General features: G+C 47.3%; 1 protein-coding gene across 1 annotated transcript in view; it reads left to right on the forward strand.

Moving 5' to 3' along the window:
- LOC135056785 (prominin-1-A-like) overlaps nucleotides 1-18,720 on the forward strand; it is a 164,757-nt gene that overhangs the window by 136,738 nt on the left and 9,299 nt on the right. The window contains exons 19-22 of the mRNA XM_063962373.1: nucleotides 5,640-5,693; nucleotides 6,473-6,553; nucleotides 6,806-6,874; nucleotides 15,475-15,564. Of these exons, the coding sequence (XP_063818443.1) occupies nucleotides 5,640-5,693; nucleotides 6,473-6,553; nucleotides 6,806-6,874; nucleotides 15,475-15,564 (294 nt within the window). The remainder of the gene's footprint in view (nucleotides 1-5,639; nucleotides 5,694-6,472; nucleotides 6,554-6,805; nucleotides 6,875-15,474; nucleotides 15,565-18,720) is intronic.

The following is an 18,720-nucleotide window of genomic DNA, read 5'->3' on the forward strand; positions in this document are numbered from 1 at the left end:
GCCGTATGGAACACGGCACCCCGGGTCTTTACCAAGGTAATGGCCGAAATGATGATATTCCTTCGAAGGAAGTGAATTTTAGTTATCCCTTCCTTGGACAATTCCCTGATAAGGGTAAGATCCAGGGAACAGTTGGAGGTCGGTGTAGCACTATCTCAGGTAGTGTTGCGGCAGCACGATTGGATTCTCAATATTCCAAAATCGTACCTGGTTCCGACGACGTGTCTTCTGTTCCTAGGGATGATCCTGGACACAGTCCAGAAAAAGGTGTTTCTCCCGGAGGAGAAAGCCAGGGAGTTATCCGAGCTAGTCAGGAACCTCCTAAAACCGAGCCAAGTCTCAGTGCATCAATGCACAAGGGTTCTGGGTAAAATGGTGGCTTCCTACGAAGCAATCCCATTCGGCAGATTCCACGCAAGAACTTTCCAGTAGGACCTGCTGGACAAATGGTCCGGATCGCATCTTCAGATGCATCAGCGGATAACCCTGTCACCAAGGACAAGGGTGTCCCTCCTGTGGTGGTTGCAGAGTGCTCATCTTCTAGAGGGCCGCAGATTAGGCATTCAGGACTGGGTCCTGGTGACCACGGATGCCAGCCTGCGAGGCTGGGGAGCAGTCACACAGGGAAGGAATATCCAGGGCTTATGGTCAAGCCTGGAGACATCACTTCACATAAATATCCTGAAGCTAAGGGACATTTACAATGCTCTAAGCTTAGCAAGACCTCTGCTTCAAGGTCAGCCGGTGTTGATCCAGTCGGACAACATCACGGCAGTCACCCACGTAAACAGACAGGGTGGCACAAGAAGCAGGAGGGCAATGGCAGAAGCTGCAAGGATTCTTCGCTGGGCGGAAAATCATGTGATAGCACGGTCAGCAGTATTCATTCCGGGAGTGGACAACTGGGAAGCAGACTTCCTCAGAAGTCTTCCACATGATTAAAAACTCGACAGGTATTGCGCCAGGTCCAGGGACCCTCAGGCAATAAGCTGTAGACGCTCTGGTAACACCGTGGGTGTACCAGTCAGGGTATGTGTTCCCTCCTCTGCCTCTCATACCCAAGGTACTGAGATTGATAAGATGGAGAGGAGTAAGCACTATATTCGTGGTTCCGGATTGGCCAAGAAGGACTTGGTAACCGGAACTTCAAGAGATGCTCACGGAGGATCCGTGGCCTCTACCTCTAAGAAGGGACCTGCTCCAGCAAGGACCCTGTCTGTTCTAATACTTACCGCGGCTGCGTTTGACGGCATGGCGGTTGAACGCCGGATCCTGAAGGAAAAAAGGCATTCCGGATGAAGTCATCCCTATCCTGATCAAAGCCAGGAAGGATGTAACCGCAAAAACATTATCACCGCAATTGGCGAAAATATGTTGCGTGGTGCGAGGCCAGTAAGGCCCGACGGAGAAAATTCAACTGGGTCGATTCCTACATTTCCTGCAAACAGGAGTGTCTATGGGCCTGAAATTGGGGTCCATTAAGGTTCAAATTTCGGCCCTGTCAATTTTCTTCCAAAAAGAACTAGCTTCAGTCCCTGAAGTTCAGACGTTTGTAAAAGGGGTACTGCATATACAGCCTCCTTTTGTGCCTCCAGTGTCACTTTGGGATCTCAATGTAGTTTTGGGTTCCAAAAGTCACATTGGTTTGAACCACTTAAATCTGTGGAGTTAAAATATCTCACATGGAAAGTGGTCATGCTGTTGGCCCTGGCCTGGGCCAGGCGCGTGTCAGAATTGGCGGCTTTATCCTGAAAAAGCCCTTATCTGATTTTCCATTCGGACAGGGCGAAATTGAGGACTCGTCCTCAGTTTCTCCCCAAGGTGGTTTCAGCGTCTCACCTGAACCAACCTATTGGTGGTGCCTGCGGCTACTAGGGACTTGGAGGCCTCCAAGTTGCTAGACGTTGTCAGTGCCCTGAAAATATGTTTCCAGGATGGCTGGAGTCAGGAAATCTGACTCGCTGTTTATCCTGTGTGCACCCAACAAGCTGGGTGCTCCTGCTTCTAAGCAGACTATTGCTCGTTGGATTTGTAGTACAATTCAGCTTGCACATTCTGTGGCAGGCCTGCCACAGCCAAAAATCTGTAAATGCCCACTCCACAAGGAAGGTGGGCTCATCTTGGGCGGCTGCCCGAGGGGTCTCGGCTTTACAACTTTGCCGAGCAGCTACTTGGTCAGGAGCAAATACGTTTGTAAAATTCTACAAAATTGATATCCTGGCTGAGGAGGACCTGGAGTTCTCTCATTTGGTGCTGCAGAGTCATCCGCACTCTCCCGCCCGTTTAGGAGCTTTGGTATAATCCCCATGGTCCTTACGGAGTCCCCAGCATCCACTTAGGACGTTAGAGAAAATAAGAATTTACTTACCGATAATTCTATTTCTCATAGTCCGTAGTGGATGCTGGGCGCCCATCCCAAGTGCGGATTGTCTGCAATACTTGTACATAGTTATTGTTACAAAAATCGGGTTATTATTGTTGTGAGCCATCTTTCAGAGGCTCCTCTGTTATCATGCTGTTAACTGGGTTCAGATCACAGGTTATACGGTGTGATTGGTGTGGCTGGTATGAGTCTTACCCGGGATTCAAAATCCTTCCTTATTGTGTACGCTCGTCCGGGCACAGTATCCTAACTGAGGCTTGGAGGAGGGTCATAGGGGGAGGAGCCAGTGCACACCAGATAGTCCTAAAGCTTTCTTTAGATGTGCCCAGTCTCCTGCGGAGCCGCTATTCCCCATGGTCCTTACGGAGTCCCCAGCATCCACTACGGACTATGAGAAATAGAATTATCGGTAAGTAAATTCTTATTTTAAGATGGTGTTAGCTCACGGGAGCAGATTTGCATTCCGCAGTTGTGTAAATCTCACAATGTAGCAGCCCCTATAGAAACTAGATGTCTCTGATATCTGCTGCAGAACCCCTGTAATACATGCAGGGGATACTTATATTTTGGGTGAATTTCCTGCAAAATTAGTTTAATAAATGTGTCCTTCATCTTTGCTGATTTGTTTTCCTTTATACATATTTGGTAATATTACTGGTCTTTATGTAATCAACTGTCAGTGCCTTTTGGCGTTATCTGTTTAAGTGCTCTTTCTCTTTTTCATGTACGGTATTACCTTCAGTGTTCTATTACTTCAGTGTTGCTGCCATATTGTATGTGCATGCAACAACAATTATTTAAAATATTTTAAAAATGTCTCTCTTGGCCTACGAGCTTCAGTGCTCCCCTGAGCGGATTACACTTTGACCTTGTGACATTCATACTGGGGTGATGTATCAAGTAGTGGAAAAGTGAACCGGAGTGAAGTTACCCATAGCAACCTATAAGGAAGCATTCCTCAAGTACATTCTATAACATGATCGGTGGCCGCTGATTGGTTGCTTTGGGAAACTTCTCTACTGACCGACTCTTTTGCCTGTTTGATACATCACACCCATAGCTTTTGTAGCTTATTTTGAAACATTTTATTGAAATTTAAGTCTAATGTTGCCATGTTGGGTTCACTATTCCTTATATGCCCCCGTACATGATGTATAATATTCTTATGTATTGGCAGAAACTAGAGGGTGCGGTGGCGGGTTCAAAGTACCGGAACCCCCAGAGTGACATGGCCGTGCCTCCTTTGTTGGCGTACAACTTCTGCCGAAAGCCACAGCATGCTCAACAGGCAGTGGCCACACACCCACAAATGCTTGACAATGTTGCACCTTTAATATCGGGGCCTGGCAGATCTCTTGGTGAAGATATAATGCAGATGCACTCTCTATGGTACCAAGCACAGCTAATCAGATTAATTATAATGAGCTCTGCAATCTAGCATAGAGCAAAATCGAAGTCTTGGCATACTTTTTGGCAAAAAAATATTGTCCCACCAACAAACGTCCAGGTGACCTAGTCTGGTAGGCCCCTAACACTAAGTTTAAGTCTGGGGCGCGGGACCCCACCAATCCAGCGAAGGCCAGCATATGCTACTATAGAGTGTGCATCAGCATTATATTTTCTCTTTCTGTGTGGAACTAGAAGTCTCCGTATGATAGCACTTCTCATTATATTAGGGTGTGCTGTTGATTTTTTTGTACTACCAATATTAGGGAAGTATACTTCTAGGGACTGTTTATGAACTATAGAGAAGAAAAAAAAAGAATTGGAATTGACATCAGGGAGAAGAGTAATAACGGAAAAACCAGACGCTTGAGTGTGCAGGCTCCTCAAGTCCAAAATGACTAAATATAATATAAAAATATAGGTTTAATTATGTGTATTTAACACGCCTCATAAAATATAGGAGTGGCGGCTCTTAAAGGATAATGTGTTGGTGGACACACAGATTCAGACGAAGGTAATGGAGAATAAAAGCACCTAAAAGTGAGTTAATTAAGCAGTGCTTGGAGAAAATGACAATAATATAAATTAAAACTTATCTGATTATAAAATCTTCAAACGACCATCATTGGGAACATGGCATATGAAATAAAAGAAAAAGGCAAAATAGTGTGGATCATGTATGAACACTGCATGGTGTCGATGCACATTTTTGCAAGGCTTATTAGGGAACAAACCATTCCCATTAGAATCAACAGCCTCAATTACTTCAACTCAATAAAAAGTTAAAACACAGAGTTTTAATAGAGCAATGACATACAATGGCTGGAAAACACACGTACAAGATTTAAAAACATAAAAGGCTTATCTGTCCATTAAAGGAAATATCAGGAGGCAGTCCCAACGCGTTTAGTCCATCAGTGTCTGGACTTCATCATCCCCTTGATGAAGTCCAGACACCGATGGACGAAATGCATTGGTACTGCCTCCTGATGGGATCTGGTCTGAAGATCGACAGTGCCTAGGTCGACAATGTTTAGGTTGACCACTATAGGTCGATAGTCACTAGGTTGACATGTTTTCAAGATCGACAGGGTTTCTAAGTCGACATGTTCTAGGTCGACAGGTCAAAAGGTCGACGTGAGTTTTTTTAAATTTTTTTTCTTTTTTGAACTTTTTCATACTTCACGATCCAGCGGGACTACGATTGGAAACGCTAACCTGTGACGAGCGTAGCGAGGCACCTTGTCCGAAGCCGCGAGCCATGCGAGGGGACACGGTGCACTAATTGGGCTTCCTGGTCACTGTACGGAGAAAACAACACCAAAAAAACATGAAAAACTCATGTCGGCCTTTTGACCTGTCGACCTAGAACATGTCGACCTAGAAACCCTATCGACTTTCAAACCCTGTCGACCTAGTAACTGTCAACCTATAGCGGTCGACCTAAACATTATTGACCTAGACACTGTCGATCTAATGATCCACACCCCTCCTGATACCTCCTTTAATGGACAGATAATGACATACTAGCCACAGCATAGAGTTCAGGCCATGGAGTGTGGTTGGTTGGGCATCCCCAAAAGAGTGTATAATGTCCCATACATTGTTACACTTGCTTTACTGCACCTTTTGTAGTCCATCTTCCCAATAGTTAAGCTGGCCATACACCCTAAGAGCATCTTTCCAACCATGCAACTGGTTGGCCAACTAGGTGGCTGGTTGGAAAGATGATCTTTAAATGTATGACCACCTGTAGTGTGATTTTAATAGGTAACATGTTTTCTAAACTTTTTTTATTTTTTGTTTCCAGAAAAATCTGAATACAAGTATTGTCAGCCTTCAAGCGAAAGCGCAAACGCTGAAGGTAAGTTCAAGATTCACTTAAGACCTAATGACTAGATACATTGACCCCAGTCAGTAAAATTCAATGTCACAGTACCCTCAGAGGTAGCACTGCCTGTTGAGTCTAAAGCTTTGGTCCAAGGTGGGCAGGGAAGGAGCACAAGGGGAGGAGGGCCCTGCTCGTAAGAGCTTACAGTCTAGATCAGAGGTTCTCAAACTCGGTCCTCGGGGGCCCACACAGTGCATGTTTTGCAGGTAACCCAGCAGGTGCACAGGTGTATTAATTACTCACTGACACAATTTAAAAGGTCCACAGGTGGAGCTAATTATTTCACTTGTGATTCTGTGAGGAGACCTGCAAAACATGCACTGTGTGGGCCCCCGAGGACCGAGTTTGAGAACCTCTGGTCTAGATGGAGAGCTTTCATACGAACATAAAGCAATGCTAGAAGGGTAGACTTGGACATGAAATATATTTGTTGGTATTTGCTGTATTTAATTTGAATCGTTAAAGTTACCATTAAAGTTACTGTTTAAACTGTATTTCCTGGAAGGATGAAAAATCTCCACACACCGCTCCCTTCAACGGAGCACCATCACCACATTTCCTGTCGGTATTCTTGACATCTTTTTGCCTCTGCCCTCTGGTTTAACCACAAATGAGTTATCTCGCATTAGCCAATATTATATATTTGTGAGCATTGTGGGGAGATGTTTAGTATATGCATTTATGGTATAATGCTCCTTTTTAATATATTTTTTTTAACTTCTTGTATGCTTTTGTTTTGCTTTTTTATACAGGCGTCTTTGAACTCGACCCTTACAGCCGTTGATTACGCCCAGTTATTTATAACCACACAAGTGGCCAGCATTGTCAAGAATGTAAGATGTGTGATTTTTATTTTATCTTACCAAGTTACTAATGATAAATAACGTATAGATTTTTTTATAATAAATTATTCATGCGTTTTCCTTCGGCAACTTTCAGTGAGTTATCTCTTCTGTGCCCGTCGGGAAAACGGAACACACACCCAGAATGCATTAAGAGAAATCATTTTGAAACATTAACTCTCCTATTTCCAATGCTCTGTGTACAGTAGGTTGCTACATACGATCTCTGCTTTGTATTCACAGGCGACAACATCATATTTAAATACAATTTTGGGATACTTTACGTCTTACATTGACTGGACAAAGAGTATGGTAAGTCTTGGCATTTAGCTGTCTTCTTGAACTATGAGTAATGTCAATTGTGTAAACGTTTTTTTTTTTTTAACAAGCAAATGAAGCATATAGTATGAGACAATAATGAAATAATTGAAAATGTGGGTGCCAGCAGTGAAAATGGTGAGATGACCCTTGACGCTACTAGCACAGGCCGGATTAGCCACGGTGCTTACCACGGGCCTGTAGCGCCAGGGTTTAGGGGTCTATTCATAAAGCAGTGAAAAGTGTGGAGAAGTGAGCTAGTGGAGAAGCTGCCCATGGCAACCAATCAGCATTGAAGTAACGTTTATAATTTTCTTACTATAAAATGATACAGAGCAGCCGATTGGTTGCCATGGGCAACTTCTCCACTGGCTCACTTCTCCACTCTTATCACTGCTTCATGAATAGACCCCTTAATGCCCAGAACTGTTCAATTACAATCCCATTCGCTTGCGCGATAAGCCTGCAGCTAACGTGTGTTACCCATAGATTCTGGGATAGGCAGCCTATTTCTGTTCCCATTTTACGACATTATCTAGACACCCTGAGATTAAATACATATTTTTGTCAATAAACAAACACAAAAATATATAAACCGCTTTTATTGCGCTGCAACACCACGCATCCAGCCAACTGTCGCTTTCAGTCTTTTTTACTTTAATAACATACAGTATTACCAGTTATATACTGTGCATGTCATACTTACCGGCTCAGCACAACAGGGGGCATGGTATCATTGTGACCCCACTATTCAATTACTAGATTATGGCAAAGTGGGGGGAGGGGCTAGGATGACGTGATACAGTGCAAATCGATTCACTATCCCCCCCCCCCCCCCACACACACACACACACACACACACACACACACACACACACACACACACACACACACACACACACACACCCACCCTTCCCCCCCCTGACTGCACAGTTTGCAAGTACTCTACAGGTTACTGCGGTGGTTTGCTGTCGGCGGAGCAGGGCTGGATTAAGGCTGGTGGGGGCCCCGGGCCAACGATCGTGTGGGGGCCACCACCACTAAAAATTGCAGCCAAAGAAACCAAACCCCCCCCTTCCGTGCATGGGCGGGTCGGCGGGCACTCACACACACACACACTCACCCACATACGGAGCAGCAGCTTCACAGCAGCGCACGACGGCGGCTCAGTCAGTGTCTCGCGGGGTAGTGAAGTGAAATCCCGCGAGACACTGACTGAGCCGCCGGCGTGCGTTAGAGTCGCACGTTAGGGGCCCCCACAGACAGCGTTTGAAATTGGAGCAGTCTATGTCAGCAGCCGCCGAGGAGCTCCGTGTACACTCTGTATATGGTGCTCCTCGGCAGCTGCTGAGGCTAACTGCTCCGATTTATAACGCAGTGTGTGGGGGCCTCGGGACGGCCACCCATGTCGCCCCTAGGATAATCCGGCTCTGCCGAGGAGGCCGGCCCCGGGAGACTTGCCAACTGTTTGGCTGGCCGGGAGTGCCACTCGATTTTTGGAAGCCTCCCAGCCATTCCAGGAAAGTAGGCAAGTACAGTATGCTGCATATTATACAGCTGCAAAATGCCACTTAGGCCTGACCCTAACTTACTCTGCCTTCCTGTCTCTTCTCTCATCCGTTTTTCTCATACGTCCTAGAGGATGCTGGGGATGCTTCAAGAACCATGGGGTATAGACGGGATCCGCAGGAGACATGGGCACTTTAAGACTTTAAAAGGGGTGTGAACTGGCTCCTCACTCTATGCCCCTCCTGCAGACCCCAGGCGCCCTGGGCAGCATGAATAGTGAAGTTTTGACTGGCAAATAAGTATATTAAAAGTGCCTAGGCACTAAATATAGACCCCCGCCAGTATAATTATGTAGATTTGAGTGGGACTGAAGCGCGCCGGTGAGGGGGCGTGGCTTAGCCCTCACAGCTCTGACCAGCGCCATTTTCTCTTCGCTGCAGAGACGCTGGCCCTGACCTCCACACTGCTGTACTAGTAAGAGGGTGCAAAACGGGGGGGATGCACAGTAAATTTGGTGCTATTAGCTGTATTATAAAAGCGCTATCAGGTCTGAGGAATTGTGTATAAGGTCTCAGTACCAGGATAGGCGCTGGGTTGTGAGCTGGCAAACTCCCTCTGTGTTTTCTCTAACAGGCTTTGCTGTGGGTCTGTCCCCTATAGCCCAGTGTGATTGTAGGTGTCGGTACGTGTGTGTCGACATGTTTGAGGCTGAGTGCTCTTCCCAGGAGGAAGCTGGAGTGGGGACAGAAAAGGTGGTGGGAGTGACCCAGTGGGTAAATATGTTGAGTGTTTTGAATGCAAATGTGGCTCGGTTGACTAAGAGATTAGATAAATCTGAGTCTAAGTACCAGACATGGAGAAAATCCATGGCGGATGCATTGTCACAAGCTCAGACCCCTTTGGGGTCACAGAAACGTGCATTTACCCAGATAGCAGATACAGATACAGACACGGACTCTGATTCCAGTGTCGACTATAGTGATGCCAGATTGAATCCTAAACTGGCTAAGAGCATTCAGTACATGATTGTGACGATAAAAGACATATTACATATCACGGAAGACCCTGCTGTTCCTGATACTAGGGTCTGTATGTTTAAGGGAAAGAAACCTGCGGTGACGTTTCCTCCCTCTCATGAACTGAACGCTCTTTTTGAAAAAGCTCGGGAAAATCCTGACAAGAAGGTACAGGTTCCCAAAAGAATCCCGGTGGCATATCCGTTCCACTCTGGGGACAGGGAAAAGTGTGAGTCAACCCCCACATTGGACAAAGCTCTATCGCGTCTGTCCAAGAAGGTGGCGCTTCCTCTCCTGACACAGCAGCCCTGAAGGATCCTGCGGATCGTAAGCAGGAAAATACACTAAAATCCATTTATGTCTCTACAGGTTCGCTACTCTGGCCGGCCGTTGCTGCGGCATGGGTGAGTAGTGCTATTGAAAAATGGGCAGATAACTTGTCATCTGAGATAGATACCCTGGACAGGGATAACGTTCTTTTGACTCCGGGTCATATCAGGGACGCTGCAGCATATTTAAAAGAAGCTGCAAGGGATATTGGCCTTTTGGGATCAAGGGCCAATGCCATGGCTTTCTCGGCTAGGAGGGCATTGTGGATTCATCAATGGAATGCTGATGCTGACTCTAAGAAGGCTATGGAGTCTCTGCCGTTTAACGGTAGTGTCTTGTTTGGTGACGGCCTCACTGACCTGGTATCTACGGCTACCGCGGGTAAGTCGTCATTTTTACCTTATGTTCCTGCGCAACAAAAGAAAACGCCCCACTATCAGATGCAGTCCTTTCGGCCCAATAAATTCAAAAAAGGACGAGGATCCTCCGTCCTTGCTGCGAGAGGAAGAGGAAAGGGAAAAAGGTCACAGGCTGTGGCAAGTTCCCAAGAACAGAAGTCCTCCCCGACTTCTACCAAATCCACCGCATGACGCTGGGGCTCCTCTGCGGAAGTCCGCATCAGTAGGGGCACGTCTCAAACTCTTCAGTCAGGTCTGGGTTCGCTCGGCCTTGGATATTAGAAATAGTAACCCAAGGGTACAAATTAGAGTTTCAAGAAGTGCCCCCTCACCAGCTTCTCTTCTAGAAAGGGAGGTGGTATGCGCTGCGATACTAAAGCTGCGTCAAAATCAAGTCATTGTCACGGTACCCCCGTCACAACAGGGGGAGGGCTTTTATTCGAGTCTGTTCGTGGTACCAAAGCCGGATGGCTCAGTCAGACCGATTCTGAACCTAAAATCCCTCAATTTCTTTCTAAAAAAATTCAAATTCAAGATGGAATCTCTCCGAGCTGTGATCTCCAGTCTGGAGGAAGGGGATTTTATGGTGTCGTCGACATAAAGGATGCCTACTTACACGTTCCTATATATCCTCCATATCAGGCTTACCTGAGGTTTGCTGTTCAGGATTGTCATTACCAATTTCAGACGTTGCCGTTTGGTCTGTCCACGGCTCAGAGGATTTTCACCAAGGTTATGGCGGAAATGATTGTTCTCCTGCGCAAGCAGGGAATCACAATTATCCCGTACTTGGACGATCTCCTCATAAAGGCGAGATCCAAGGAGCAATTGCTGAAAAACGTTGCGCACTCTCTGACGATTCTGCAACAACATGGTTGGCTCCTAAACTTGCCAAAATCACAGTTGGTTTCCGACGACACGGCTGTCATTCCTGGGTATGATTCTGGATACAGAATTACAGAGAGTTTTTCTTCCAGTGGAAAAGGCTCTGGAAATACAGAACATGGTAAAACAGATTCTGAAACCGGCAAGGGTGTCGATTCTTCAATGCACTTGGTTGCTGGGGAAGATGGTGGCGGCCTACGAGGCCATTCAGTATGGCAGTTTCCATGCCAGGGTGTTTCAGTGGGACCTGTCGTCAAAAACCAGGATTTCGCTCCTGTGGTGGTTACACAGCTCTCACCTGCTAGAGGGACGCAGGTACGGGATTCAGGACTGGGTCCTGGTAACCACAGATGCAAGTCTCTGAGGCTGGGGAGCAGTCTCTCAGGGAGAAAACTTCCAGGGACGTTGGTCATAACAGGAATCCTGCCTTCACATAAACGTCTCACCTGGACATGCACCGGAAAATAATCCTATCTTCCAGGACCAGGATCTCCCTTCTGTGGTGGCTGCACAGTTCTCACCTTCTGGAGGGACGCAGGTTTGGGATTCCGGATTGGATCCTGGTGACCACAGATGCAAGTCTCCAAGGCTGGGGAGCAGTCACACAGGGAGAAATTTTCAGGGAAAATGGTCAAGCCAGGAAGCTTGTCTGCAAATAAACATTCTGGAATTAAGGGCCATTTACAACGGCATTCTGCAAGCGGAACATCTTCTTCGCGGTCTGCCCGTCTTGATTCAGTCAGACAACATAACAGCAGTGGCGTACATAAACCGCCAGGGCGGAACAAAGAGCAGAGCGGCAATGGCCGAGGCGGAGAGACATGCAAGCGCTCTGTCAGCAGTCTTCATTCCGGGAGTGGACAACTGGGAAGCAGACTTCCTCAGAAGACATGATCTCCATCCAGGAGAGTGGGGTCTTCATCAAGAGGTCTTTGCAGAAGTGACAAGTCGTTGGGGAATTCCTCAAATAGACATGATGGCGTCTCGCCTCAACAAGAAACTTCAGAGATATTGTTCCAGGTCGAGGGACCCTCAAGCAATAGCGGTGGACGCCCTAGTGACACCGTGGGTGTTTCCGTCGGTCTATGTGTTCCCTCCACTTCCACTCATTCCAAAAGTGATAAAGATTATAAGAAGAACCAGGGTTCAGGCGATACTCATTGTTCCAGATTGGCCAAAGAGGGCCTGGTATCCAGATCTTCAGGAGTTGCTCATGGAAGATCCCTGGCCTCTTCCTCTACGGGAGGACCTGTTACAACAAGGACCGTGCGTGTATCAGGACTTTACCGCGGCTGTGTTTGACGGCATGGCGGTTGAACGCCAAATCCTAGCCCAGAAGGGTATTCCTAGTGAAGTCATTCCCACACTTCTTCAGGCTAGGAAAGAAGTAACGGCAAAGCATTACCACCGTATTTGGAGGAAATATGTGTCTTGGTGTGAATCCAAGAAGGCTACTACAGAAGAATTTCAGCTGGGGCGTTTGCTCCATTTTTTGCAAGCAGGTGTGGATGTGGGCCTTAAGTTGGGCTCTATTAAAGTGCAAATTTCGGCCTTGTCAATCTTCTTTCAGAAAGAATTGGCCTCCCTTCCAGAAGTTCAGACCTTCGTGAAAGGCGTGCTGCACATCCAACCTCCATTTGTGCCCCCTGTGGCACCGTGGGATCTTAATGTGGTGTTGCAGTTCCTGCAATCTCATTGGTTTGAACCTTTATGTAAGTTTGAGCTAACATTTCTTACTTGGAAAGTAGTCATGTTGTTGGCCTTGGCATCCGCAAGGCGGGTATCTGAGTTGGCGGCTTAGTCTCACAAAAGCCCCTATTTAATCTTCCATGCTGATAGAGCGGAGTTGAGAACTCGTCAGCAATTTCTGCCAAAAGTGGTTTCATCATTTCACGTAAACCAACCTATTTTGGTGCCAGTGGCTACTGATGCCTTGGCGGATTCGAAGTCTCTCGATGTGGTCAGAGCTTTGAGGATCTATGTCGCCAGAACGGCACAGATTAGGAAAACAGAGGCTCTGTTTGTCCTGTGGGCTCCCAACAAGATTGGGGCTTCTGCTTCCAAGCAGACTATTGCACGCTGGATCTGTAATACGATTCAGCAGGCTCATTCTACGGCAGGATTGCCGTTACCGAAATCTGTAAAAGCCCATTCTACCAGAAAGGTGGGCTCATCCTGGGCGGCTGCCCGAGGGGTCTCAGCATTACAGCTTTGCCGAGCTGCTACTTGATTGGGATCAAACACCTTTGCAAAGTTTTACAAGTATGATACCCTGGCTGAGGAGGACCTCTTGTTTGGTCAATCGGTGCTGCAGAGTCATCCGCACTCTCCCGCCCATTCTAGAGCTTTGCTATAAACCCCATGGTTTTTGAAGCATCCCCAGCATCCTCTACGACGTATGAGAAAATAGGATTTTAATACCTACCGGTAAATCCTTTTCTCTTAGTCCGTAGGGGATGCTGGGCGCCCATCCCAGTGCGGGCTGTATCTGCAGTTTTTGGTTATGGTTACACACATGTTGTGTTGAGTTCAGTCAGTTTGTGGCTGATGTTATTCATGCCGTTGCATGCGTTGTTGTTGAATGCCATGTTGTACGGCGTGTTTGAGGTGTGAGCTGGTATGTATCTCACCTTAGTTTAAAAATTAAATAAATCCTTTTCCTCGAAATGTCCGTCTCCCTGGGCACAGTTCCTATAACTGGGGTCTGGGGGAGGGGCATAGAGGAAGGAGCCAGTTCACACCCCTTTTAAAGTCTTAAAGTGCCCATGTCTCCTGCGGATCCTGTCTATGCCCCATGGTTCTTGAAGCATCCCCAGCATCCTCTACGGACTAAGAGAAAAGGATTTACTGGTAGGTATTAAAATCCTATTATTTGTGGTTTTACTGTTTTCTCTTCTAGCTCCTTTTACCACCAATAATCTGACGTTACTGACCACTCCTGGTGCTACTCGGCTTCCAGACACTCACTGTGCCATCACCAGGCTCTTACGCTGGCACCTGGAACCGCTTACTTCTGAGTGACTATGGGGGAGATGTCAAGGGGACAGGTGGAGAAGTGGCCCATAGCAACTAATCAGATCCTAGCAAGGATAGGTAGAATCTGATTGGTTGCCTTGGACAACTTCTCCATTTGTCCTCGTTAGAAGGTTTGGTAAACAGGACAGCTGGGGAATGGGTAAGAGTTTTAGGGGGTCTATGGGGCAGTTGTATTATCCTGAAGAAGTGATAAAGCAGTGATAAGCGCAAGGTGATAACTCACCAGCCAATCATTATGGATTTGAAAAATGACAGTTAGGAGCTGATTGGCTGGTATGTTATCACCTTACACTTATCACTGCTTTATCCCTTCTCCAGGCTTAATACATCTGCTCCTATGTACTAAGCCACAAGTTCCCAAACGTGGTCCTCAAGGCACCCCAACAGTCCAGGATTTAGGTATCTGCATGGCTCAGCACAGATTGTTAAATCAAATTGATTTAGGTGCTAAGCATGGATACATTTAAAACCTGGACCGTTGGGGTGCCTTGAGGACCGCGTTTGGGAACTTCGGTATTAAAGCCATTGAGAGTGATAAAGTGGAGAAAGATAAAGTACCAGCCAATCCGCTCCTGTCATTTTTCAAACACAGCCTGTAACATGGCAGTTAGGAGCTGATCGATTGGTATTTGCTCTCTCTGAACTTTATCACTTTCCAAGGTTTAGTATATATGCCCCTAAAGTACATACCAGTCAGCTCCTAACTGTCATTTTTCCAAACACAACCTGTAAACTGACAGAAGCTGATTGGCTGGTATGTTATCTCTATCCACTTTATCTCTCGCCAAGGTTTGATACATCTCCCCCAAGGACTGTTACACACAGCTAGGATAATCAAACTTGAGTAGAAGATATTGGCTAAATATTCATACTATTGGCTAAAAAATGGATGATAAAACTCAGATTCCAGTCTTTAAAGAGGCAGTGGGCGTGTGTCTGATCCTTTATCGTCTGCCTCTGTAGTGGTGGGTACACACTATACAATATACTGCCCGATCTTGCGATCTGTGATGGATCGCAATGACCATCACTGCATATCAGATGGGGAGATGCGATAGACGCAGTGTTACATTAAGCATGTAACAATATATTGCGTCCTCAAACGACGGTAAATCGTCATTTGTACGGTGATGCGATATATTGTGACATCACATTGCTGCATCGGCGAGATGTCGCATCGCTGAGACGTGTACCCAGCTTCATTTTTCTCCGCAAAATGTTTCGGACTTCACTATCGGTCCATCTGCAAATAGCGAATTCTCTCGATATTCATTTTGTTTACTTGATGAAGTCTTAGACAAAGAGTCCTTCTTATGCTGAGTCCAAAGGAAAACAATAAGAAACAAGTCTCTATAATTACGGAGTGTGCTTCCTCTAATACATTCCTTTGTCCTAAATCCATGTGCTCTTATCTCGTTAGCTGACCACAAATCTCGCCCGGTGTGGGCCGGTCGCCGGAGCTTTGAATTCTGCAGAAGTCATTGTCTGCCAGTATCTGGTAGACACTTTTGTAAGTATATTTTCTATACTGTAGCTCTGTGATTTACTTCAACATACTGCATGCATTTAAACAGGAGTTTTCTGTGTTTAATTTTTTTGTAATTTTCTGCAGATTTATTGCAGATGCTCTCTGGCAGTTTCAGCCCACAGAGCTACTGATGTACTCATTTATTTACCTAATTTATTAATCTAGCGCTGTGTGTGCAACTGTGTGTGCCTTGCAGTGGGGAGCAAACCTAAATAATAAATCACGCTAGTTGTTGGCAGACAGGTGAGGAGGTAAGCAGATGCTGCACGCAAGCTCGGTTTAGATAATGGTTAGCATTACTGCCTCACAGCACTGAGGTCCTGGGTTCAATTCCCACCGCGGCTCTAACTGTGTGGAGTTTGTATATTCTCCCCGTACTTGCGTGGGTTTCCTCCGGGTACTCCGGTTTCCTCCCACAATCCAAAAATATACTGATAGGTCATCTGGATCCCAACACAAATTAACCCTAGTATGAATGTGTGCTCGTGTACATGTGATATGGAATATAGATTGTAAGCTCCACTGGGGCAGGGACTGATGTGAATGGCCAAATATTCTCTGTAAAAGCGCTGCGGAATATGTGTGCGCTATATAAATATCTGGTAATAAATAATAATAAATAATAATACATTGTTTTGAAGCAGTTGGTAGCAGAACAACCAGTAGCCAATCAAATCATTGATGAGGGGTTCTTATCAAATTGATAAAGAAAACATGGTGGGCTCCAATATACCTCTGTTATATAAAAGACAAGAGGACATACATCCAGCTTGTTGGTGCACTGTTTGGTCAAGTGTGCATATCAGATTGGGAAATCCTGGCCGCTGAGCAATGTAATATGGATTCATAGGGGCCAATTCATTTATGGGCAATGCCCATGATTTAGTGTACTCCTACTGGGCTGTGTACAAAAATTCACAATTCTGGGGTAAATTGGGAGTGATTTGGTGTGCTACCGCGGGTGTTCTAACACTGTGGAATGGCACACTGCACGTATCACAGGCAGGGCTGGCTGTACCATTAGGCAGAGTTGTACTTAATGCAGGTGGCGGCTGTGGAACTTAGAAGACTATGCCACCCTGAGGAGTTGGGAAGTGGGGTATTGGTGGTGGTGAGGGGCAGTAGGCTGAACTATTGCCTAGGGTGCAAAGAAACCTTAACTCCTGTTCAAACCTTAACTCCTGTGGTCTTGGTTACCACTGTCTAATAAAAACACAAGTAAAATGAATATAAAAGTGGTTGATTGATGCTTTCAGTACACCAAGGCTCTTTTAGAGTGCATGGAATCCTGGGGAGCTCCAGGGTCTCTCCTGCCTGTCAGCCAGTGGCGTAACTACTGCCCCCGCAGCCCTCGCGGTGGCTTGGGGGCGAGGGGCTGCGGGGGCGCCGCCACTGATTTAGAGCAGATTGACATGCGGACGAACGTCCGCATGTCAATCTGTTGTCACTAGCCCCCCGCTGTGAAGTAGGGACACGGAGGGCACAGCGTGCGCCTCTCCTGTGTCCCTCTGAGTCTCCGGCGTGTCGGGGGGCGTGTCCTATGAAAAGTGGGCGTGGCTTCGCGGAGGACCCGCGGTCGCGGGTCACGCCCCCGTTTCGTCACTGAGGGGGCATGCCCAGCGCTCTGTGAGCTGCTGGCATGCCCTCTCTCCCACTGTCTGCGCTGAATAGACGCTATGCGCATGCGCACAGCGTCTATTCACTACTGCTCTGCTATGCAGAGCAGTGACTGTAGGAGACTCCCAACTGCCCCCCCCCCCCCCATCGCGGGACACTGCGGGAGGTATGCATATATGGCACTGGGGGGGCACTGAGGGGGCATATATGGAACAGGGGGGGGGGGCACTGAGGGGGCATATATGGCCTGAGGGGGCATATATGGCACTGGGGTGGCACTGAGGGGCATATATGGCACTGAGGGGGCATATATGGCACTGGGGGCACTGAGGGGGCATATATGGCACTGCGGGGGGCACTGAGGGGGCATATATGGCACTGAGGGGGCATATATGGCACTGGGGGGCACTGAGGGCATATATGGCACTGGGGGGCACTGAGGGGGCATAGATGGCACTGGGGGGCACTGAGGGGGCATATATGGCACTGGGGAGGCACTGAGGGGGCATATATGGCACTGAGGGGGCATATATGGCACTGGTGGGGCACTGAGGGGGCATATATGGCACTGGGGGGGCACTGAGGGGGCATATATGGCACTGGGGGGTACTGAGGGGGCATATATGGCACTGGGGGGGCACTGAGGGGGCATATATGGCACTGGGGAGGCACTGAGGGGGCATATATGGCACTGGGGGGCACTGAGGGGGCATATATGGCACTGTATGTGTACCTGGCACATGGGGGGCTATATTTGGCACTGGGGGCACGTGAGCACCTGGCATTGTGGGGGAATATCTGGCACTGGGGGCATATGTGGCACTGGGGGGAGAGGCTATATTTGGCACTGGGGGCATGTGAGTACCTGGCACCGTGGGGGAATATCTGGCACTGAGGACATATGTGGCACTGGGAGCACAGCCCTAGCAACAAGCACTACCCCCTAGCAATGAGCATGACACCCAGTGCATGAAACCCCTGGCAACGAGCATGACACCGAGTGCATGAAACACCTGGCAACGAGCATGACACCCTGAGCATGAAAACCCCTGGCACCGTGCATGGAACCAAGAGCATGAAACCCCTGGCAATGAGCAGGTAATTTAAAAGTAATTAGAAGCCTTAATGTAGGACTTAATGTGTAATGGGCATTACGGTGTGTGGCATAATGTATCACGGACATTGCGGTGTGTGTCAGAATGTGTCACAGGCATTACGGTGTGTGGCAAACTATATCACGGGCATTGTGGTATGTGGTATAATGTCTCAGGGGCATTGCAGTGTGGCATAGGGTATAACGGGCATTGCGGTATGTGTCACAGGCATTACGGTGTATGGTATACTAGATCACGGGCATTGTGGTATGTGGTATAATGTCTCAGGGTCATTGCAGTGTGTGGCATAATGTATAATGGGCATTGCGGTGTGTGGCATAATGTGTCAGGCATTACGGTGTCTATACTATATCACGGGCATTGTGGTATGTGGTATAATGTCTCAGGGTCATTGCAGTGTGGCATA

Source organism: Pseudophryne corroboree, chromosome 3, assembly GCF_028390025.1.
Source record: "Pseudophryne corroboree isolate aPseCor3 chromosome 3, aPseCor3.hap2, whole genome shotgun sequence".
In the NCBI taxonomy this organism is placed as follows: Eukaryota; Metazoa; Chordata; class Amphibia; order Anura; family Myobatrachidae; genus Pseudophryne; species Pseudophryne corroboree.